Raw genomic sequence first — 24,401 nt, forward strand, 5'->3', positions numbered from 1 at the left:
CATCCAGAAACAAGGTGGGGCTTTCATCGTTTGGGAATCAAGCCTTCCATCATTAGGAAACCAAAAGTAAAAGGAACCAATGAAAAGTTTTATAAACAAGTCACATGACCTGTTATGCGGCATAGGGTATAAAATGTGGAGAAAATACGTTGGCACGTGAGGCGGCGTCAGTAGCGGACCGATGTGCGAATAGGCCGAAGGCAATACAACGCGCCAAGATCCGGATGGCACCGAGGTGGTGTCCAGCAAGTTGCAGCACTGGTGTGGCCATCCTACAATGCTGAAAGTCGGCGTGGGGCGCCCCGTTGGCCTGTGAGTTTGCGTCAGTAGCGGACCGATGTGCGAATAGGCCGAAGGCAGCACAACGCGCCAAGATCCGGATGGCACCGAGGTGGTGTCTAGTAAGTTGCCGCACTGGTGTGGCCATCCTACAATGTTGAAAGTCGGCGTGGGGCGCCCCGTTGGCCTGTGAGATGGCGGCAGTAGCGGACCGATGTGCGAATGGGGCCAAAGGCAGCGCAACAATATTTTTGGAATAGAAGACACCACAAGGCGCTGAGATGCCAAGATCCGGATGGCACCGAGGTGGTGTCTAGCAAGTTGTGGCACTGGTGTGGCCATCCTACAATGGTAAAAGTCGGCGTGGGGCGCCCTGTTGGCCTGTGAGATGGTGTCAGTAGCGGACTGATGTGCGAATGGGGCCAAAGGCAGCGCAACAATATTTTCTGACTGACACCACAAGGCGCTGAGATGCCAAGATCCGGATGGCACCGAGGTGATGTCTAAGTTGCGGACCGATGTGCGAATGGGGCCAAAGGCAGCGCAACAATATTTTCTGTATGGAAGATACCACTAGGCGTTGAGATGCCAAGATCCGGATGGCACCGAGGTGATGTCTAGCAAGTTGCTGTACTGGTGTGGTCATCCTACAATGCTGAAAGTCGGCGTGGGGCGCCCCATTAGCCTGTGAGATGTCGTCAGTAGTGGACCGATGTGCGAATGGGGCCAAAGGCAGCGCAACAATATTTTCTGAAGAGAAGACACCAAAAGGCGCTGAGATTCCAAGATCCGGATGGCACCGAGGTGGTGTCTAGCAAGCTATGCAGTTGAGTTGTGTGCGCACTTGCGGCGAATAGGTCGAAGGCAGCATAACAATGTTTTCTGAATAGAAGACACCACAAGGCGTTGAGATTCGGTTACCACCGAGGTGATGTCTAGCAAGTTGCCGTACTGGTGTGGCCATCCTACAATACTGCTCCGAATAACGGCGTGGGGTGCCCGAAGGGGGGGGGGGGGGAGGCGGCGTGAACAGGCCTTCCTAGGTGGAGGCTCGTCTGCTGTAGTGGGGCGCCCCTTTACCGTTTCAGTTGCCATTCAGCTGAGTTTCGGCTGCTCTTGATGCTACAGCGACAGGCGGCTGCAACAGGACTCTCAAAATGGCGGCCTGTTCTTTGGATTTGGGCCTGGTCCACTAAAATGGACCTGGGACACCTTAGAACTCGGACACTCGATTTTTTTTTCCTTTCCTGTACATGCAAAAAAAGGTAAATGCCCGGTACGTTACACGCTTCATCTGCCACGATGAACTCTCCAGAGGAACCGAAAAAAAATATAGTTATGGTAACTATACCATGCATCGTCATATGGAGAGGTGGCACCAATTAATTATAGTGCTGCATAAAAGAGAGATTTGGAGGAGAACCCCTGACCTGCTAGTACATTCATCAAAGAAGTGGCACTGACAGCATCAGAGGCAAGGGAAACGGTCCCAAATATTTAGAAGAACTTTGGAAAGATTAAAATGACATGTTTAGATTGTGGCAAATTAATTTCATGTGGACAGATGAGTGTTACTCTAATAAATACAGCATATGAACATCATCATAGTCGATGGTTGGTAGAGACATTTTGACTATATCCTGGACCTGCCCGTCCTCGCCCAAAATGGCGCCGGAATAAATGGGACTCGTAACTCCTTGTTGTGTACTGGTTGCAGAACCTTGAAATCACGAGATACGTATGCAGTTTTGAAGCACATGGCGGGCGGGGACGAGAATTGATTGAATATTTCGACATCCCAATTGATATTAAGTTCTGATGTGTTATTGATTACTGTACTATTGAAAGTTCGAATTAACGTCACCCATGGTACTTGCCCGCAAATGTATATCTAGATAATTTTATTGTAACTGGCCCTGTCGTATTTTAATTATAAAATGTACGTCCACCGATTCCGTAACTGTTAGACACCTTAGTTCTTGCAACCTAATGGCCCGCCCGTTACGTTCCTCTACAGTGTAAATGTCTACTCATCATATACGATTACAGTTTGCTCCGTGGCAGGCCCACGTGGTTATAGGCTCGTATTTGTATAATGAAATTTTCACAATAAAGGTTTTTAAAAGAAAACATGGTAGTAGTATATACATTGGTAAAGTTTTTAATAATAGTCACTGTTTTAGAATCATTAAAAGGCAAGTGAAATAAAGCAGACCAATTACATGAAGGGTAAAAGGTATAATACGAAGGAACGCAGTAAAGATAAATGGTCAAGGGCTGTTGTGTTTTCTATTCCTGCAACATAAAGTGATCGATAAGAATCTCATATTCAGGCGTATCGGTGACTAAGACAGCAGTTCGACCCTCTTTTGCTCAACGGCTCCGTCATGGGACGAAGAAACGCTCTTTTTCTCGAAAAAAGAATATATTTTACTTGCAGGACAGTTGTAAATTTTCCGGGAAAGTACATTAGCCTGGAACATTATAACATATATTTAAGAAAAAATAATGTTCGGAAGTAATAAAAAGCGTAATTTTTAGGTCATATGACCAAGCCTTTCATCATTAGAATAAGAAAAGTAAAACGAACCAATGAAAAGTTTTATTAACAAGTCACATGACTTGTTATGCTTACGTTACGCGCTGCGCGCCCCGGATGACTTCCGGATGCGCTAACGCGGCGCGTCATTTGACGCATTACGCGACAACGCAGGTCCAGAATATAGTCAAAATGTCTCCACCAACCAGCGGTCGGAACTCAACCCCTTTCAGCAGGCTAAATAGTTCTGTTAAATGACAACAGAAGGGACAGGCAACAAGAACCATCAGTCAAAGAGGGGAGGGCTAGTTCTTCTCTACCGGGTTACATTGGGGCGCTACCGGAACTGATCGAATTGGTAGTCTACAGTGTTTCTGGATGTTTCAGACTGAAGCTGGGGTTAGCATGAGAGCAGTACCATTTCGTAGCTCCGTCGTGGCCATTCCGCAACCAATCATGGCAGCCGCTCTTTATCGTTATTTTGGGCGGGGTGGGTGGCGGAGCCGAGCTGTTTTGCAGCCATCATTGTGTGGAGTTCAGTTCATTTCACTAGTTTTGTATTTGTCATGAGGGGTTGTTCCTAATGTTTCTATTTTAGCGAGGTCAAAAAGAGATCCCGTTAGTGGCCTACTGATTTTGCTCGATTCCTTTTCTTTTTTTTTTTTACACGATTTTTCGTTATCTGCAAAGACTAAACAGAGTATTGCGACTCTGTGTTTGTTTGTAAATAGAGAATGAACCAAAGAGAACCAATTCTAAAACAGTAAATACTTGGATAACAATCAATCAAATGGAGAGAGAAGCAGGCACGACGTATTACAACGGGGGCAAAGGCCTGCGTTAACTACCCTTCACTATGTGCAAAGAGAGAGTACTCGTAATAGAAATGAGGGGGGGGGGGCACCATTCAAAGCAGATCAGTGTGCATAAACACGAAAATGTTTTCACTTACCACGTACTTGACATTCGACAGCTTATGATATTTGCTATTAAAAAACCATTGAAATTCACTGAAAAAACCATAGGTTATAAATCATATATAGTTAGGAATTAGCATTTACAAAACCTTGAAAATTCACTGAAAAAACCATAGGTTATAGACCATATATAGTTAGGAATTAGCATTTAAAAAACCTTATTTTACTCACACAAAACCATTGAAATTCCATATATAGTTAGTTGCACTAACTATATATCGCGCACCCGCAATCCACTGCTGATGATGTCACATATTACATCATTCATGACATGGTCAGTGACATCACTGATGACATCACTGATGACATCACTGATGACATCTCATTTGACATCAATGACCACATCACTGATGATATCATTCATGTGACAATACAATGCATCTCCTCATATTTTAATATAACCTCTGTTTCACCCAGTGTTAAATACAGAGTATAATTTTTGAAACCATTGACACACCAATACTAGTTACTACATATGTACTCACTGATTCCTACGTCTACACACACATTCACTCATTCACCCATACAATCATTCATACATACAATCACTCATCTTTACAACACTATCATATGCACTCATACACCTATACAGACACTCACACTCTGCCACTCATCCATGGAGTTACTCACACACCTAGTCAGTCCTGTAAAGAATCAATCACACTTCCATTTTCTTGTCTATACAGTTAAACATAGAGCACCTTATATTTTCAAACATATACTAACACATACTTACCTTGTTATACAATCATTGATATAAGTACACATTGATGTGCACAGAGTCGCACACCTCCCAGCCAGCCACACACACACTCAGTCTCCCATACAAATACTTGGACAATCAATCAATAACCCATATAGTTACTCATATAGCTACTGATCAACACATGCAGCAGTTTACAGAACAACAGACATAATGATGCACAAATTAAGACAGTTTAGTCACTAACCCATGCACTCAGTGAGACACATTTAATCACTCAGTCATACAGTCAGTCATGCACCTACTAAATCCTTCGTCCAGACACTTACACATCCACTCATTCTTCAATATGTAAGACATATTTAAACTTTACAGAAACAAAAAATCACTGGATGTTGTTATCAGTCATGTCATCAGTGATGTCATTTGAGATGTCATCAGTGATGTCATCAGTGATGTCACTGACCATGTCATGAATGATGTAATATGTGACATCATCAGCAGTGGATTGCGGGTGCGCGATATATAGTTAGTGCAACTAACTATATATGGAATTTCAATGGTTTTGTGTGAGTAAAATAAGGTTTTTTAAATGCTAATTCCTAACTATATATGGTCTATAACCTATGGTTTTTTCAGTGAATTTTTATATATATATATATACATATATACACACACATATATACATATATGTACCTACATATACAGGTGTATGCCCAGATCATATGTATGTATGTATGTATAGACATTCTTATAAAGCGCTATCACTGTCACCCACCGGGCATCCTGGCGCTTAGACTGTTATGACACAGAGCGAGATTTTACCAACTTCTGATCTGTTTACATTGTTCTGGGGAACAGGTGGGTCTTTAACTCTTTTTTAAAGATGGAGAAAACCTCCAGGCCCCTGAGACCCAGCGGTAGAGAATTCCACAGCCGTGCTGCGGCGATCCTAAAGGAGCGTCCACCCATCCGGGTCCTCCGAAACTTGGGTACCACAACCAAGTGAGCCGATGCTGATCGGAGTGTTCTTGAGGGGATATACCATGAGAAAAGATCCTGCAGAGGGGCCGGGCCTTGACTGTGTAAAGCTCTAAAAACAATACACAGAGCCTTGAAGTTCACCCGTTGAGAAATTGGGAGCCAGTGAAGGTCCCTGAGTGCCTTGGTGGAGGAGTCCGAGCGACGTCGCGAGAGTGCCAGTTTAGCGGCACAATTCTGAATCCGCTGGAGTTTTCCTAGCACGGTAGTTGGAGCCCCCAGTAGCAGTGCGTTGCAGTAGTCAAGGCGACTGAGGATTATGCTCCGCACTACTTCTGGTCTTGCCTGCGCCGGAAGCAGGGGTAGGATCTTTCTCAAGGATCCAAGTAAAGCCATACACGTAGCCACCGTTTTATTTACTGAGGTGTCCAATTGTAGATCGGAACTGAACATGACCCCTAGATTCCGAACCGAGTCAGCAGGCAGACTAATGCCTAGGAAATCGGAAGGCCAAAAACCCTGTGGTAGGGATCTGGGGATCCGGTCCGAGGAGCAGTGTAATACCTCGGTTTTCGAGCTGTTGAATTGGAGGGAGTTTTTCCCTAACCATTCTGCCGTGGCCCTCATACATTGATGGAAAACCTCCTGTGACACCCCGCCCTTACCCTCAAACGAGAAGATAAGTTGGGTGTCGTCAGCGTAATTGGTAACTGTGATGCCAAGCGACTTGATCAGTGTGATCAGGGGACGGAGGTACAGGTTAAAAAGGATAGGGCTGATGGCCGAGCCCTGGGGTACTCCCTGTCCCACCCTCTTGATGTTGGATTGGTAGGGCGGTAGTGCAACTACCTGGTGTCTTTGCTCGAGATATGACACCAACCATTCAAGGGCTAAGCCTGATACCCCCGCCTCTGTCAGTCTCCTGATCAAAGTAGCATGGTTGACCGTGTCGAATGCGGCCGACATGTCAAGCAGCACTAGAAAGGCTGCCTGACCCATGTCGGCCCGCGTCCGAAGGTCATCAAGAACAATCACCAAAGCTGACTCTGTCCCGTGTGCCGGTCGAAACCCAAACTGAGCCACATCCAAACAATCGTTCTTCTCAAGAAAGTTGGATAGGTGTTTTGTGGCCAGTTTCTCTAGGATCTTGATAGGGAATGGCAGGAGGGAGATGGGTCTGAAGTTAGCTGGGCATGTGGGGTCCAGGTTTTCCTTTTTGAGCAATGGGGAGACCACCGCCAGTTTCCAGCAGTCTGGCACCCGTGCCGAGGTGAGAGACTGACAGCAGATGGAGAACAATGGAGGAAACAGCTCTTCACGACAGAGTTTCCAGAATCTGGGTGGTAGAGGGTCAAAGGGTGAGCCAGAAGACACCCCTTCGGCCATAGAGCAGAAGTCCGCAAAAGATGGTAGCGGGAAATTGCTTAGCTCACCTGCTTTGCTGCACTCCTTCCCATTTTCTGGCAAGATGGAGTCGTATATAGTACTGCCAGTTAAGGGGGGGAGGTTATTTAAGATCTTGGTGATCTTATCCTCAAAGGCTTGTGCTAACAGGTCGCAGAGAGCTTGTGAAGCCGGGATGGCGTTTTTGGTACAGCCAGGATGGGCCAAGTATATAAAACTTACAACTCCATACTCCTACATATGTATGCATACATACATATATATATATATTCACTGAAAAAACCATAGGTTTCACACCAGTTATAGTTAGGTGGAAATTTTACTCGCATAAAACCATTGAAATTCCCACGTTATAGTTAGTTGGACTCACTATAACTTGCGCGTGCAATGCACTGCTGATGACGTCACATATTACATCACTCAAGACATGGTCAGTGACATCACTCATGACATCACTGATGACATCTCAAATGACATCACTGATGACAACATCCTTGTGACAAAGTGGCAGACCTCCTATCAGCATAAAATAACCTTTGACACACACATTCAAAAATAGAAACTAACATTTTCTTAAAAAAGGAGAAACCAATACCAATTACAACAACTTATTAGGTAATTCCAACATCTACATACACATCCACTCATTCACCAACAGTTCTATATAGTCACTCATGCATGTACTTACTCATCATATGTACTCATACACCTATACATCCTGTTACACACTAATACTCATCCATATAGTTACTCACACAGAAATTCACACATGCAAATAAACTATCAACAAACCATTTACTTGATTATACTGCTCTATACACACCACTACACATACTTCTACAGAAACGGAAACATATTTACTCTCTTAAACAATCAATTATGAAAACACATACTCACTAACCCACCCATACACACAATCATCCACCCATACAGTCTTGCACACATGCTGTCTTCAAAATACATACAAATAGTGAGTCACTCATTCATGCATCTGTGCTGTAAGTAATATCCCCCACCGAACCATACAGACACTGATACTGATACTCAAAAAAACAACTAATAACCCATATACACACTCATGTAGCTACTCACCAACCCATGCAGCCACTTATACACAAAGTGAGACACAGATACAGATATTTAAATATTTAAACATTACTCGCTAATATATGTATTCACTAAGATACATTTAATAAGTCAGTTAACCAATCAATTTTACGCAAAAAAAATCCATTTAGACATTTATTTACCCATTTATTCTTCCATCAACCTTTAGATATACATATATAAAAAATATTTATTTTTCAGAAAGATACACATTCACTGGATGATGTCATCAGTGATGTCATTTGAGATGTCATCAGTGATGTCATCAGTGATGTCACTGACCATGTCATGAGTGATGTAATATGTGACGTCATCAGCAGTGCATTGCACGCGCAAGTTATAGTGAGTCCAATAACGTGGGAATTTCAATGGTTTTATGCGAGTAAAATTTCCACCTAACTATAACTGGTGTGAAACCCATGGTTTTTTCAGTGAGTTTAATAGGTTTTTTAAATGCTAATTCCTAACTATAACTGGTGTGAAACCTATGTTTTTTTCAGTGAATATATATATATATATAATTTCTATGGCAAAATGAAACCCCTCATTTTGTTCCTTTTCAAATTAAATGTATTAAGTGTTACCACTTTATGCCAATCAAGATGACTTCAGGTGCGCCATACTTTTGTCATAAGTAAGACTGTTAGCGCTCTAGTTGTTCTTTAGAACACTCTGGGACATTCTGTCATTGGGCTATAGTTGGGCTACATCTGGCTGATATTTGGGCTACATTTGGGCTCTTTTGTCTCTGGTGGCCATCTTGGGAGACTGCATATCAGAATTTTTTTAATGAAATATAAGAGAATTTGAGAAGTCACTCAAAATGTGCCCTAATTTTTCTTTCTTCAGCACTAATCATAATTTCTATGGCAAAATGAACCCCCTCATTTTGTTCCTTTGCAAATTAAATGTTTTAAGTGTTAACACTTTATTCCAATCAAGATGACTTCAGGTGTGCCATACTTTTGTCATAAGTAAGACTGTTAGCGCTCTAGTTGTTCTTTAGAACACTCTGGGACATTCTGTCATTGGGCTATAGTTGGGCTACATCTGGCTGATATTTGGGCTACATTTGTTTTTTTTGTCTCTGGTGGCCATCTTTGGGCTACATTTGGGCTCTAACATATATATAGCCCAATGTAGCCCAATATATATTTTTTCAAAGTTAATTTTCGTAAAAACCACTGGCGCATATATCTTGAGACATAGCAAAGGCACATCGGGGTACCAGTCCCTACAATTTTGCTATGTTTGGTGGAAATCCATTCAGCCGTTCGGGCTAAAAGTGAGTCCAACCGCCCTATGGAAATTAACATGGGGAAAACACGTTTTGGGACCCCCCATTTATCTCGGCCCCCGCTTGACGGATCCCCCCGAAACTTTCAGGGAAGGAGCGGAGCGCAGCGAGGCAAAGCTAAGGAAAATTACAGGCAGATTCCTCATTCGGCGCCAAAGTTATTCCCAATAGAATGTTGCGGATTTCCTATGGAAAACAATCCTAACTATAACTACCTACTGGCGACCGCCAGTAGGTAATATATATATATATATATATATATATATATATATATATATATATATACACATATGCAGCCCCATCAAAAAGTCTAAAACAAATAGGGCAAACAGCCAAAATGATATCAGTTTTACTTATATAACAATACGTCTCTCAAGACTGCTTGTAATAGAGACCATACACTGTAATGGTTTCATACAAGAATCCTTTATTTTCCAAAACAAGGAAGGACAGGTAATTGCAGGCAGTTTGGCCTATAGGCTGCATAAGAATAACTGTCTTAGTACATAAAAGACAACTGGCACCTTGCCTTTAAGGCTTACAAGAATCTGAGCACTTTGCCTTTAAGAACTTCAGGGAACACTCTGCTCCCAGCATGCCTCACAAGTGACTGTTAGGTCAGTTCTTTTTTCCGGCTCCTTCTGTGAGGATCCTGGAGCTTGAGCTCGACAGTTTTCTGACTTTTCTGTCAGGAATTGTTATTTTTCTGGAATGTTTGCGGTTTCTCCGGGCAGAGGTTTTTCATCCTTTTTTGACAGAACTTCTTCATCTTTTCTGTCAGAGTGCCAGCTCTTTTTCGCAAATGTACAGCCTGTGGGAAGAAGATTGCGATTTCAGATCCATATTCTGTGTGTATCACCTGTCTTCCTTCTAGTCAGAAGATATACTCCTGCTATCATTGTAAGAAGTTTTCTGCAAGGACTTTACGTGATAGAGATGATTCGCCTTCAAGCTGTGCTGGAGAGAGGAACAGCCCGGTTGTAAAGTGGCCTTGCGAGTCAAGAGCCCTCCTCTCATCAAGAACATAGACGCCACCAAAATTCTGCCTCTTCTACTTCAGAAAAACAGCACATTCCAGGCTGCTCGCCGGCGACATCGCTACCGCCGTCGAAGAAAAGGCCTTAACAGTCTCGGACGTTGAGACGGCGTGAGTCTTCGACGTCGAAACGTACTACCGCGGGCTCGAGGTATGTTCAGGATGTGAGTCAATCGACGTCTAAACACCCATCGACGTCTAGAAACCCATCAACGTCGAGACATTCTCTGTCGCCTCACCGTAGGTCGGCGTTGAGAAGTTTGCAGACAGCGAAGAGATCTCGAGATCAGTCGGCGTCGGGAGCATTGAAGTTGACGTCGAGGAGGCGAGAGCACTCGCCATCGAGATCACCACGACGCCATAGACGGTCAACTTCCCCTTTGAAGAAGGCTGGGTCTCCCTTTGTCTGCGTCTTGGAAAAGTCACTAACCAAAGTAACTGAAGTACTTGAGGCATCAAGATCTGTCAAGGGGAAATCTAAGTTCAGAGTTAACTATACCCGCCTTTCAGTCAGTTCAATTTCAGTGGCTACCACTCCTATAGCCCTCTGGAGCATCCTTTCATTAGAGGTAGGTTGCACTGAGGACGAGATTTGCGGGAGTGTCATTTGCTTTTGGTCTGTACAGGTTCGCTTCCCCATTATTCTACTTATTTTTAGTATGTTAGTGTATGTGGAAACACCTCCTGTAATTAACTCTTGCGCTTATTAGATATCAGCAGGGGCCAGATGTTCAACAAGACTTGAGCTGAACTACACAATTGAATAAGGGCACAGTATATGTCCTACAGGGGGGGTTGAAGCACTAACCTCAGTCCATGCAATGTCTAGGCACCTGGTCTCTCCGATTCCGCGGGGAAAACTCAGAGGGGTCGCCCAGTCTCCTCCGGGGCAGACGAGCCTGCCATTGTTCCGGAAACGCCAGTGCGCGCCCCTTGTGAGCTTGCATGTGCACCCCTTGCGAGCCCGCGCGCGAGCCGCTTGCAGTTTTTAAAGCGCCTTCTGGCGCGAGAAGGAACTTCGGCAACTCCGCTTGCAAAGGCAGCTGGGGGATGGAGTCCCGGTGTGACACGGCAGGCGGTGCAGGCGAAGTTGCAATGATGGGCTCCCGGGCTGCGGGAGCCCTGAGCAGTTTTTAAAGTGCCTCCTGGCGTGAGAAGGAACTTCGGCGACTCCGCCCGCAAAGGCAGCTGGGAGATTGAGTCCCCGTGTGGCACGGCAGACAGTGCAGGCAAAGTTGCAATGAGGGGCACCCAGGCCGCGGGAGCCCTGAGCAGTTTTTAAAGTGCCTCCTGGCGTGAGAAGGAACTTCGGCGACTCCGCCCGCAAAGGCAGCTGGGAGATTGAGTCCCCGTGTGGCACGGCAGACAGTGCAGGCAAAGTTGCAATGAGGGGCACCCAGGCCGCGGGAGCCCTGAGCAGTTTTTAAAGCGACTCCTGGCGTGAGCAGGAACGTCGGTGGCTCCAGCCGCAAAGACAGCTGGGGGATGGAGTCCCCGTGTGGCACCACAATCATGGGTCAGTTAATCAAGAGATTATGTTTAATTGTATCAAAGACATGGATAAGTCAAGAAGGTTGAGAGTGCCATTGCCTACCCCATTCATTAAGGCTCTAATCTCTTTTGTAGCCACCATAAGAACGGATTCCATGCTAAAACCACTCCATAATCCGCATTTTGTGTCATCTAGCAACTTATTTTCACCCAAGAAGGCTGCCAGTTGTACATTCATGGTTTTCACAACCAATTTGGCTGGTAGTGGCCGCCTGGTGATATGAAGATAGCTATTCAAGTCCTGCTCTTTCAAATTGGGTTTCTTTAGAAGCGGCAACACCGAGGCTGCCTTCCAGGCTTTGGGCTAGGTTCCGGATCTAAACATAGAGCTAAAAATCTTTGTCAAGTAAGGAGCAACCTCCTCTGAAATTAGTTGAAAAATATTCAGAGGACAAGGGTTGGATGGAGAGCCGAACTTTGAATTTAGAATGGCCAAGTGAACTTGATTAAAGGTCTTGTTGTGGGTTCTAGACTGTCCTGTTTGGATTATGAAGGAAGACTTCAGTTAAGAAAGGATCCTATTAATTGAAAAGGGAGTCTATCTCAACTTGAGTGACGTGATTGATGGACCTTTCGGGCCTGGTGCTACAGTCACGTTGGGGTGTCAGGCCAGCTGGTTGTTTAGCAGTGTTGTCTGTTCTGTTGGGTTCAAATAGTGTTTAGAGTGGATAACTTGAGTGTTGAGGGTATGTATGTGTGACACCAGGTTGCTGGCTATCGATTGAATATCTTTTTTCCTGTGGTCTAGTTTGTTTTCTGCAGTAAGTAGCAGTTGTAGTGGGCAGGGAGGGTTGTATTGAGAAGCGATCTGTGGGGGCCCAATTATAAAGGTGGTGGCAGGTCAGCATACCAGGTGAGATGACTTCTTCACGTGTGCCTATTGTAGGACCATTGATTCTGTTCAAATTAGGGAGGACGAAAGTAGGAGCTCTGTCCCATCTGACAGTTCCTGGTGTCATGTTGTGTAACAGTGGGTAGGGAATGAGGGGTGGTGAAGGGTGTAGATTACTGTGACGGGTTCAGATGCAAGTTTGGGAGGTATTCTGGGAAAAGTGGTCTAGCGGTCAGAAGGTATGGCAATATATGGCACTGGAGAAATGTGGAAGTATGTACGTTTCATTTCATTGTGATAAGTGGAGGAGAGTTCAGGGGAGATGAGACTAGACTATGGTAATGTTTTCTGTTTGAGGTACATAATGGCAATGCAGGCTGGTGCTCATGTTGCTACTTTGGGTGAAAGGTGTATCATAAGAGTAGTTTGAGGTGGCGTGGTAGAGAGATTTGTTAGTCTGAGGACTCAGATAGGGGAGTGGAAGGTGAGATTTGGGGTGAGAAAATAGGGGGTTGTCTGGTATTAGGATTGGGGTGTGCATATTGTAATTGTATTGTAATTGCATTTATATAGCGCTTACTACCCCTGACGAGGCGTCGAAGCGCTTTTTCGGCGGGTAGCACGCTACTCCGGGACCCACAGAGGATTAGTGTTGAATTAGTATAGTGAAACATGCAAGTACATTTTAAGTGGTGGATAGGTTAGTCAGTTATTTGAATTTGGAATGATAGCAGAAGGATAGAGTAGGACAAAGGTTTATATTTATTTATCGCTCGCTTGTTGACGCATGCTATTCAGGGAGCCTATAAAGGATTAGTGGTGAATTAATATGGTGAAATATGAGGTAATTTCAGTGGTGGATATTAGTCTGTTACTTGGAGTGAGAAGGATAGCGGATGGATAAAAGGGGAAGAAAGATTTGCATTCATATAGCACTTGTTACTCCTGATGGGTATTGAAGCGCTTTTTTGGCGAGTAGCACGCCACTCCGGAACCCATAAAGGATTAGTGTTGAAAATTAGTATAGTATAAATATGAAGTAATTTGAGTAGTAGATATGTTATTCAGTTATTTGGGCAGTATATTAGTATAGTTGAATATGGAATTTGAGAAGTGAACATGTTAGTCTGTTAATTTTTGATAGAAAAAGGATAGTGGAGGGATAAAAGGATAGTGGAGGGATAAAAACAGCAGTGTCGCGCAGCCAGAGTCCTTTTCTCGGGGTTTAGAAAATGGACCTAGAAATTCCACGCAGCTCGTGCGTGTTATTTCTTAGGTCCATTTTCATTGGCCTTTGCGTGCGTGTACATTTAAAACAGAACACGCAATAGGCCATGGGTGGTCGCTTAGCTCCGCCCATGGCCTATTGGTGTCTGTTACGCGCACCAAAGGCCAAATGTCTTCAATTATCGCGGCCAGACGCGGGCGCGATAATTGAAGACATGCTCGCAGTGGCTCGGGAGCTTTTTTTTTTTTTTTTTTTTACAACGCGATCGCTGTCAGTGCTGCTTTTTTGTTGTTGTTGTTGTTTGTGGAGTGCTTTGATGCTGGTTTTAAAGAGAGGTGGCCCCTTTAGTGAAAAGTCAGAAACAATTTTAAAAAGATGTTTTTTTTTAAACAAAGGCTAAATAAAAAATACAGTTCACATCGAATCCATTCGGCAGCTGGGTCCAGATTTGGTAAATGACGTCTGTCCCCTCAAATCTCACTGTGGAGCAGAAAGACTACAAGCCCCAGCACCACTTGCTTTCACTCCGCCCCCTGCTCTGGACTCAGCCAGGCTCAGACTCTGAAAGCGAAAGTTTCACGGGGCCGAGTCACCTTTTGAGCTGGGATCAAAGTGCTACGTCTGCGAGGAGCCTCTCCTTCCACCCAGGCTGGCCGAAGATGAACGGGTGGGCCGACCGTCGCATCCCGGAGGAAGAGATCCACCTCAAGAGAGGCCCCGCAGTTACCCGTTTGTAGGGGGCAGAGGTGTCTGTTGCTCCTGCATTCCTCTTTTTACTCCCGGGGAGGTGAGGCAGGAAAGTCCCCGGCTTGGGCCTAAAGGCTTGGCACGCTCTTGACGAGGCAGTCAGGGGACGGGCCAACGCCGTGCTCATCTCCATAACCTATAAACAGCCAACTAGACTGTGTAAAGCGGACATACTGTAGCACATTTCTTAGCATCATTGTGTTTCTGCCCTAGAACCGAAGGCACAGTTGGAACCATTAACGTGAAGCGCAAATCAGTCGTGTGACAGGCGGTTTAAGGGTCTTAAAATCTAAACGCGTTTTTGAGAGAGCCTGTCAAAAACTTTGTGTTTGTGAGAGAACGGAGAAACCAAGGCCAGCCAAGGCAACTTAACTGCCTTGTGCCTGCCAAAAGGAATCACTGTCAGAGATCCTGCTCCTAACTCTTAACCTACTGTACGATTACAAAGGGCAGTGCTAGGTCTTTTCGCATTACGTAGGGTGACTCAATCCTGTGGTATTTTGTGCATGGGTTTTCAAAAGAACAGTTTGTTAGTAGAGTGGATTGGACCTTAAATTAAGGAAGGCCTAGAAGGGTGCACCAAAAATGCGAACTTTTAATCCAAAGCAGAAAAGAGACCGTGTGAGATAGCTGGGGGGAAATGTCAGGCACACAGGATCTTCCAGTACAAGCCACCTCATCGGTATCGTACCCACTGCCTGTCTCCTGCACAGAGCGAGAGTGAGAGCAGAGCGAGAGCGAGAGTGAGAGCAGAGCGAGAGTGAGAGCAGAGCGAGAGCAGAGCGAGAGCGACAGCAGAGTGAGAGCGACTCAGCAGTGTGAGTGTTCCAGAGAGAGCAGGGTATGCTTGTGCGCTTACACGGTGCACTGACACACAGGAGCTAGAACAAAACAGCTTAACACATGTATTGGGAGCTTCATGGAGCTAGCCGGTCCTCTGTGAGGGGAGCAGCATGGAGGGGACGCCCCAACCAATCAAGCGCAACTACTCACAACCTACTGTACGATTACAACACAGGCCAAAGAGCAGAGCTAGGTCTTTTCGCATTACGTAGGGTGAGCAGTGTGTGTGGGTGTAGGGTGAGCAGTGTGTGAGTGTGTAGGGTGAGCAGTGTGTGAGCGTGCAGAGTGAGCAGTGTGTGAGCGTGCAGGGTGAGCAGTGTGTGAGCATGCAGGGTGAGCAGTGTGTGAGCATGCAGGGTGAGCAGTGTGTGAGCGTGCAGGGGGAACATTGTGTGAGTGTGTAGGATGAGCAGTGTGTGAGTGTGCAGGGTGAACATTGTGTGAGTGTGTAGGGTGAGCAGTGTGTGAGTGTGTAGGGTGAGCAGTGTGTGAGTGCGCAGGGTGAGCAGTGTGAGAGTGTGCAGGGTGAGCAGTGTGTGAGTGTGCAGGGTGAACATTGTGTGAGTGTGCAGGGTGAACATTGTGTGAGTGTGCAGGGTGAACATTGTGTGAGTGTGCAGGGTGAGCAGTGTGTTAGTGTGCAGGGTGAGCAGGGTGTGAGTGTGCAGGGTGAGCAGTGTGTGAGCGTGCAGGGTGAACATTGTGTGAGTGTGTAGGGTGAGCAGTGTGTAAGTGTGTAGGGTACGAAAACGCGAACTAAGTTCACCACACATACACACATAACACCACACACAACACCACACACATAAGACCACACACAAAACACCACTCACTCACACACACACACTCACCACCACACACTCACCACCACACAACGCAACCACACACACAACCACACCGTCAGTGCACACTTTCACCAGACACAGACACCATAAGTCGTCAGTGCACGCTTTCACTGGGCACAAACACCACCAGCCGTCAGTGCAGGCTTCCACCAGGCACACACCACCAGACGTCAGTGCACACTTTCACCAAACACACACACACACACAACCAGCCATCAGTGCACAATTTCACCAGGCACACACAACACCAGCTGTCAGTGCATGCTTTCACCAGGGACACACAACACCAGCCGTCGGTGCACACTTTCAACAGGCACACGCAACACCAGCCGTCAGTGCACGCTTTCACCAGGCACACACACACCACCAGCCGTCAGTGCACGCTTTCACCAGGCACACACACCACCAGCCGTCTGTGCACGCTTTTACCAGGCACACACTTCCAGCCGGCAGTGCACGTTTCCACCAGGCACACACACCACCAGCCATCAGTGCACAATTTGTACAGGCACACACACCACCAGCCATCAGTGCACACATCAATTGTTAACGCATCCACAATTAACTATTGTAGCAATCGCAGTATGGTACACTTTACTTTTACACATATTCATCTAAAGTGCAGCATGCCACCATTGCTACATTTCCAATCCAACCCACCTAATTCCACTACACACCACATGCATTCACTCCATAACACATGGCTAAAAGACATTGCCATTTACAATGCCATTAGCTCTAACTCAAATAAATCAGAGACCTATTGCTTTTACAATGCTTGTTTGAAATTGGATGGGGATAAGATCTTGACTTTAAGGCCATAAGCGATTGTAGTTGAGTGGGACACATGGAGGTGATTACCGATAAATTAGGAGGTGAGATCCATTTTATGGCCTCCTTTTTTATGCAAAATGTGCTGTTTGTGACTAATGTCTCAGGGAACTTTTTTAAAAGTCTGTATTCGTAGTTCTTTGATGCATTTTATTGATAGGTTTGGTGCCTACATGATCTTGTAGGAGTAAGAACCAACTTTTTGAAGCTTGCAATTCAGATCCTCTTCCATTGGAGGGGATTGTTAGAAAGGATAGATTTAGTAATGTTTCATCCAGGATGGTGTCTATAGCAGATCTGAGTAGCCAAACTGTTTGATAATTTAGCAGTTATAATTTGGATGGTTTGAGTATTCGCTGTCATGATATATATGGAGATATCTCCAGTATTTAACCCCTTGGTGCCCGTGAATCACAAGCTCTTGGAATACTGGCTTGGGTGTCATAGATGAGTCAGGTCCATTTGTGGTGAGTTTCTCAATAGTCTTAAGTTTTTTGTTGCCCATAATGTTTTTACACCGATTCTCCATTATTATTTTCGTTTATCCTATTGTCATGCATCAAATATATTTTATTAAAGGATACATCGCAGAAATGGTATTTACAGTTGCATAATAGATCAGCAGCACTTTTTTCAAATTACATTTTTTGTCCATGTTTTATCTTTAAAGCAAGCCATCGCTAATTGTGCTTTCATACTTCTGCATGTATTTGCATATAATCTGGGAACATTATAAGTAACCTCAAATTGTTGAACTTTGTGAAATTGTGTACACGTTTTGTTTCTGGAATCAGTAATGCAAACTGCATTAACAGCTCACTGTGAATGCTAAAGGTCTTTGTGTTAAGGAATCATATATACAGACCTGGCGGATTTATAGGTGTGGATCAAAATCTTGCCTTAGCAGCAAACAATGCTCTCCAAATTATCCGTTATGTCAAATGGTAGCCCAACTGGTTTGTTCTGCAGGGTGTTGGGCCTACTTATCCAGTCGACCAAATAAGCATGAAAAAGTGTTAACCTTACACCCCAAACAATATGTTCCGCACATTGGGAGACAGGAATTCCATATTCCTGGTTCAAGTGCTATTGGATAATCTCTGGAAGTGAGTTATGGTTTATTTTAATAATCCCATGATCGTGAACTTAGATTACAAGTAAACTGTTTAAAAAATAATAATTATTAACTCCCACTTTGAAGTGGGAGTTACTACAATTATGAAAGAGACGTATGTGACATAAAATGTATAAATGTTTACATGCAGACCTCCAATAGTAACAAGTTCTGCAAGCAATTGTGTTTTCAAAGTTGAAAATTTAATAGCCTGACTTGGTGTTATTACAAATGTGTTACTTGACTGCATACACTTCGCATTATTCTTTTTTAAAAGGCATTTATAAACTTGGTATTTTTGTATATCATTGAGTCAGAATTTGGAAGTGATGAGAATATTGATAATGCAATAATCATTGTGATGCATATATTCTTTAGCAAATGTTTTGTTACTGATCCCAGCTAATGTCAGACTGTGATTATATACAACCGGCAATGAGTGTAGTACAACATTTTTCTTGTTTGGCAACCGTTGTAGAAACATGAAGATTAATCAAACATTTTCTAGCCAATTAGAGTTATTGCTATTCCACTATTTTGCGTTTCACAAAACAACATGCTGCCACATTTCTCACCTGCGTCATTTCTCGCCAAATCTTTTGAGGTCTTCTGTAACAACAACAAAAAAGTTATTTTTTATTGGCCTTTCAGCTGCGAGTTGAAATGGAGGAGGAAAAAAGACAGGCTGTGACGAAAGCTGTGACCAATGTACAAGCAGAGACAGACAGAAAGTGCAAGCAGGTGAAGGAAAAGTGTAAAGAAGAGTTTGTAGAAGAAATTAAGAAAGTAGCAGCTCAACACAAACAGATGATTTCCCAGACCAAGAAGAAACAATGGGTATGCACACTGCAAATGTCATAATATATTTGATGTTGTTAATTTCAAATGATACTCATTAATCTTTAATGTGATTGTTACCTGACGAAGGAAGATGGGCCTTTCAGAATGATGGTTCATTACTTTGTTAATTAGTAAGTTGCTTCTAAAGGATACATCTTCCTGCAGATTCCTCTTTTGTCAAAATATCCTCATGAAAATAAATGTTGATGCCAGAGCTAATCCGGCAGCTGAGCTATGAAGGCAGGCTCACAATAACAGCACACCTGGCTCATGCCTGTGGTGTCAGTTCTGTGTTTGGCCACATAAACAATAGGTTCAGCAACTCAAGCTCCTTCTTAATTCAGTTCTTTTTCTCCTTATTTGAGATTTTTGTTTCGAAGATGTCTATAGCCCCACAGTTCTGATAGATACATCTGCTGTGTGGATTCCTCACCTTGTGAATATCCCCTTGCGTCAGCAACATTCGGAAATGTAATCCCTGCCAGGATTGCCATTAAGTGTGCATTATCTAATAGAGACTTCTAGCTGCAGATTCCTTACCTTAGAATTTCCCAGGCGTCAGGCTTGATCTGGAACTTTTGATCGCGCAGTACCCCCTTGCACTCACTTTAGTTGGCACCATTTAGCTCTGCATGACGTCGGCAACATCGGGTATGACATCTCGGTCATCTATATAGGTGCCACCCAGGCGCGCGGACATCAGTTATTTTCTTTCCGCACCAGTTAAGCGCCAATCTGGAAAGAGCTACCCCTTTGTTTTTTCGACTTAAGGATTATTTTAAATTGAGTGTCTAGGGATATCTTCAAAGAAGACCGGTTTTAAACCATGTGGAGCCTGTCACCACGCCATGTTGGTTACCAATATCCACCTAGTCTGCCTTTGGTGTCCCGAGCACGACCACGATTCAGAGTCGGGCGTGGACTGTCAGGCCATTGCTCTGAAGGTCTTGCGGGCGCGAGCTATGGATCTCTCTGCGGCCTGGCAGTCAACACCATCCAGTGAGACTCCACGGAGATCCGAGTCCCGATTGAAGAAATGGAGATTGCGTGACCGCTCCAGTAACCCCAAGTCCTCTTCTTCCCACTCAATGTCCTCAGAACACTCAGTAAAAGAGGCACAAAAAGTCCAAGCAGACTTCTATTTCACCTCGGCTGTCATCCGTCGATTAGAGAGGTAAGGAGCACAGACGCTCTAGGCACGGTTCTCCGGAATCAGGGTTGACTTTGCGCCTCCCCCCCCTTTCCGGGAGCCAGAGGGACCCCTGCTCAAATTAAAGAGTTTTACGAGGTAGTGTACCTTATATTTGAGTAAGCCAACCCCTCTGGTGAGCCTTCGGGCCCCATGGGTTCAAGAGAGGGTCATCAGATTCAACGCAGTCTGCTCCAACTACAGTGCCAGTTGGGCCTCGGGGATCCAATTCCTGATCCGGGATGGCACCTTTCATTCCAATGTGACCTTCCCCGGCGTCGTACCCTAAGTCGGTGTCTATGGAGCTGCTGGTGCTCATTGGTGGCTCTAGCCCAATCCTTATCCCCGACGGCATAGAGTTGGGTCGGTGTTGATCCCGGCACCATTAAAACCCTGGGGTTCTATGTTGTCGCATGGGAATTTTCATGACGTTTAAGGCACAGGAGAGGACTGGGAAGGGCCTATGAACCCTTTAGAACACCAGGATATGTCTGCAGAGCAGATGGTCTGGTTTGAGCAACTTGGGGAGGCCAGTCGGCTGTATATGCCCCCAGATGCTGGCGTGCTCTCTCCGCCACCTATGGCTACGGAGGAGGGGACTTCTTACGCCATGGTGGTAAGGATGGCAGCCAAGGTCCTTGGACTGGAGTTGCCCTCTGTGTAAGTCAGGACTAATCTGACCAAAGTACTTCAACCTCTGAACCCCTGTTGCCCTTCAATGAGGCACTAACTGATGTCCTACTAGGCACGTGGTCCAGGCCTAGCACTGGGGCTCCTGTGAATAGGATAATTGCACACTGCCATTGCCTGGCACTGGGCGACCCAAAGTTCCTCTGCCAACACCCTACCCCTGGAAGCTTGGTGGTGCAGAATTCTACCTTCCAGGGCACCTTCCCTTCTGCCGCTTCGGACAGGGAATCCAAAAGGTTGGAATCATTTGGGAATATGATGATTTCTTCCTCCAGCCTTGCATTGCGGTCGGTGAATACCGCATGCTTATTGGGCCGTTTCTCCCATTCCCTTTGGGAGACGGTTGCGCAAGTGCTGCCACAAGTCCCGGAGGAAGCCCAGGCTGTGCTCTCCCAGACAGTTAAGGATGGGAGGGATGCAGCAAATTTCACCATCAGGTGTGGACTTGACACGACTGATTGACTGGACATTGCGGTTTCATCGACCGTGGCCTGGTGACACCACGCGTGGCTTAGTGCGTCTTGCTTCTTAGGCAATTTCTAGGCTAATTTAATGGACATGCTCTTTGGTCGTTCCAGTCTGTTTGGTGGGATGCACACTCTGCCCTAGAACTGTTCAAGGATTCTCGTGCTACGGCCAGATCCTTCAGGCTTCCTACAGCACCTCGTGGCCGGTTGAGCTTTCGCCCCTTTCGTGGCCACGGAAGGGGATTCCAGACTCACCAGCCCCATCCCAGCCACCGTCCTGCGTAGACTTCCCAAGTTGTGCATGACTGTGGCTCATTCCGTCCTAAGAATGGAAGCCAGAATTCATCAGCCACCCTGCCCGCACCAGCTGAAACCTCCAAGCACTCCTAGTCAGACTCTGCAAGACCACAACACTCCAGTGGGAGGGCGAATCCCATCATCTCCCCCACTGGAGGTCCATTACATCGGACAAGTGGGTCTTTCTCTGCCTTGCCTTTCTTTTCCTGCTCTTATCCTGCCAATTCCAGAACGGCTGACAGATGATCATTTAAAATTGCTCCAAGAGGAAGTTGCAGCTCTCCTTGCCAAGGGGGCTATTGAGAGGGTCCCAGTTTCAGAAGTAGGCAGTGTCTGTTATGCCTGCTACTTTCTGATTCCAAAGAAGAGCAAAGGATTACAGCCCATTTTAGATCTTTGGACTGTCAGTCTCTTCCTCAAGAAGGAAAAGTTGAAGATGCTCACCTTAACGCAGGTCTTGTCTACTCTAGACCAAGAAGACTTCATAGTAGCGTTGGACCTGCAGGATGCATATTTTCACATCATCCTGCATTACCTGCAGTTCAGGGTAGGCCACGAGCACTTTCAGTTTATTGTGCTTCCGTTCGGCCTTACTAGTGCCCCTCAGGTGTTCACCAGGTTGATGGTGGTGGTTGCAGCTCATTTGCGCAGGTTGGGGGGGGGGGGCTCTAGCCTTCTTCTACCTCGACAACTGGGTGTTGAAGGCGTCCTCGTCTCAGGCTGTCGTCTTCCACCTTCAGACTACAGTGCACCTCCTGCATTAGCCGGGGTCTCTAGATAAACATGCTGAAGTAGCTCCAACTCCTTTTCAGATGGTCCCTTTTATCGGAGTAGTTCTTGACACAGTGCAGGTTCAGGCCTATCCTCCTGAGCAGCAAGTCCAGGATATTCAGGTTATGATTTAGATGTTTCAGCCTCTATCCTAGATATCTGTGAGATTGATTCTGAGGCTGTTGGGCCTCATGGCCTCCTGCTTCCTTTAGTTAAAGTATGCCAGGTGGCGTATGCGGGCTCTGCAGTGGGACCTGAAGTTCCAGTAGGTGCAGCATCAAGGAAATATCACCAACATGGTCCAGATCTCTGAGGCAACTGCGAGAGATCTGCAGTGGCAGTTGACTAACCGCGATTGGGTCAAAGGCAGACCCATCTCCCTTCCTCAACCAGATCACACAGTAGTGACAGATGCGTTACTTCTGGGATGTGGCGGCGAACTGGGAGAGGTGGGGATCAGGGGACACTGGTCTCCATCAGTCAGGGCTCCAAATCAATTTGCTGGCGCTTCAAGTGATTCAGTTGGCATTGTAAGCATTTATTCCTTTTGTCAAAGGGAAGTTAGTGCAGGTGTTCACATACAACACCACTGCCATGTAGTACTGCAACAGACTAGGCGGGGTGCGGTCGACGACCCTTTGTCAAGATGCCCTGCATCTCTGGACATGACTGTAACAGCAGGGCATAACCCTGGTGGTTCAACACCTGGCAGGTTCTCTGAACGCCAGGGCAGACAAACTCAGCCGTCGATGCCTAGCGGATCACGAATGGCATCTCCAGTCGGAGATGGCGCAAAGTCTCTTTCAGCAGTGGGGGGAATCTTGGTTGGATCTTTTCGCCTCACAAGAGAACATGCAATGTGAGCAGTTTTGTGTGCTGTAGTTTCCATGGCGGCTATCACTCGCAGCGCTTTTTGTCAAGAGTGGAGCTCAGGCTTGTTCACCATTCTGTTCATACCACTTCCACCCAGAGTTCTGAAGAAGATCAAGAACGACCATGCCCAAGTCATTCTTGTGGCTCCAGACTGGGCACGGAGTGTCTGGTATCAAGAGCTGAAAAAGAGCATTGATCCTCAGATCAGGCTGCCCCTTCGGGGGGATCTTCTGTTTAAGGCATTATGTACGGTCTATAAGGCTCTACATGGTACTGGACCGGAATATTTAAGACGACAATTCACATGGTATGCACCAACAAGGAATCTTCGCTCTTCGGGGGCCAAGTTGCCTACCGTGCCAGCCATCAAGAAGGCCACTTGGGGAGGCAAAAGCTTCGTTCTTGGTGCAGCGGAGGCTTGGAACGACCTTCCCGTTTATCTCAGACAATCTACTGATTTAACATCTTTCAGGAAAAGCCTGAAAACATGGCTGTTTGACAAATAGCTCGGTTTGAATTATCACACTCTCTTTTGCCCTACGCCTTTTGGTGGGATCTGGGTATTGGAAAGGTAACTAGCGCCAGGACACCTCCGGGTAATCGTGCGCTATATAAGTTACCATAACATAACAGCAGCAGGGAAGGGATCTCCACCCAACCTGTCAACTCCCCGCCTCCATGCATGGAGATTGAGCAGAGGCAGTTGGTGGCTTTTGACCTTCCTCCTGAAGTATGCAACGTTATGTTGGCGTCCAGGCAGCCCTCCACCAAGACGGTATATGCCTGCTGTGGGTAAAAGGTTGTATCATATTGTACAGAAAAGTCTATTGACCCTCTTTCTGCTTTTCTTCCTACCATTCTTTTCATTCTTACCCTTGCCCAGCAGGGCTCTAATTTGTGTACTCTTAAGGGATATCTTTCTTCTCTATCCGCTTTTTGCAGCTGCCAGACCAAACCTCT

The 24,401-nt window shown here is 45.7% G+C and overlaps 1 protein-coding gene across 4 annotated transcripts in view; it reads left to right on the forward strand.

The window, feature by feature from the left end:
• ZMYND11 (zinc finger MYND-type containing 11) overlaps positions 1–24,401 on the forward strand; it is an 836,880-nt gene that overhangs the window by 766,968 nt on the left and 45,511 nt on the right. For all 4 annotated transcript variants that reach the window (XM_078663281.1, XM_078663280.1, XM_078663283.1 and 1 more), the window contains one exon: positions 18,966–19,151. In XM_078663281.1, the coding sequence (XP_078519407.1) occupies positions 18,966–19,151 (186 nt within the window). The remainder of the gene's footprint in view (positions 1–18,965; positions 19,152–24,401) is intronic.

The sequence above is a fragment of the Lissotriton helveticus genome, chromosome 10 (assembly GCF_964261635.1).
Source record: "Lissotriton helveticus chromosome 10, aLisHel1.1, whole genome shotgun sequence".
Taxonomy (NCBI): domain Eukaryota; kingdom Metazoa; phylum Chordata; class Amphibia; order Caudata; family Salamandridae; genus Lissotriton; species Lissotriton helveticus.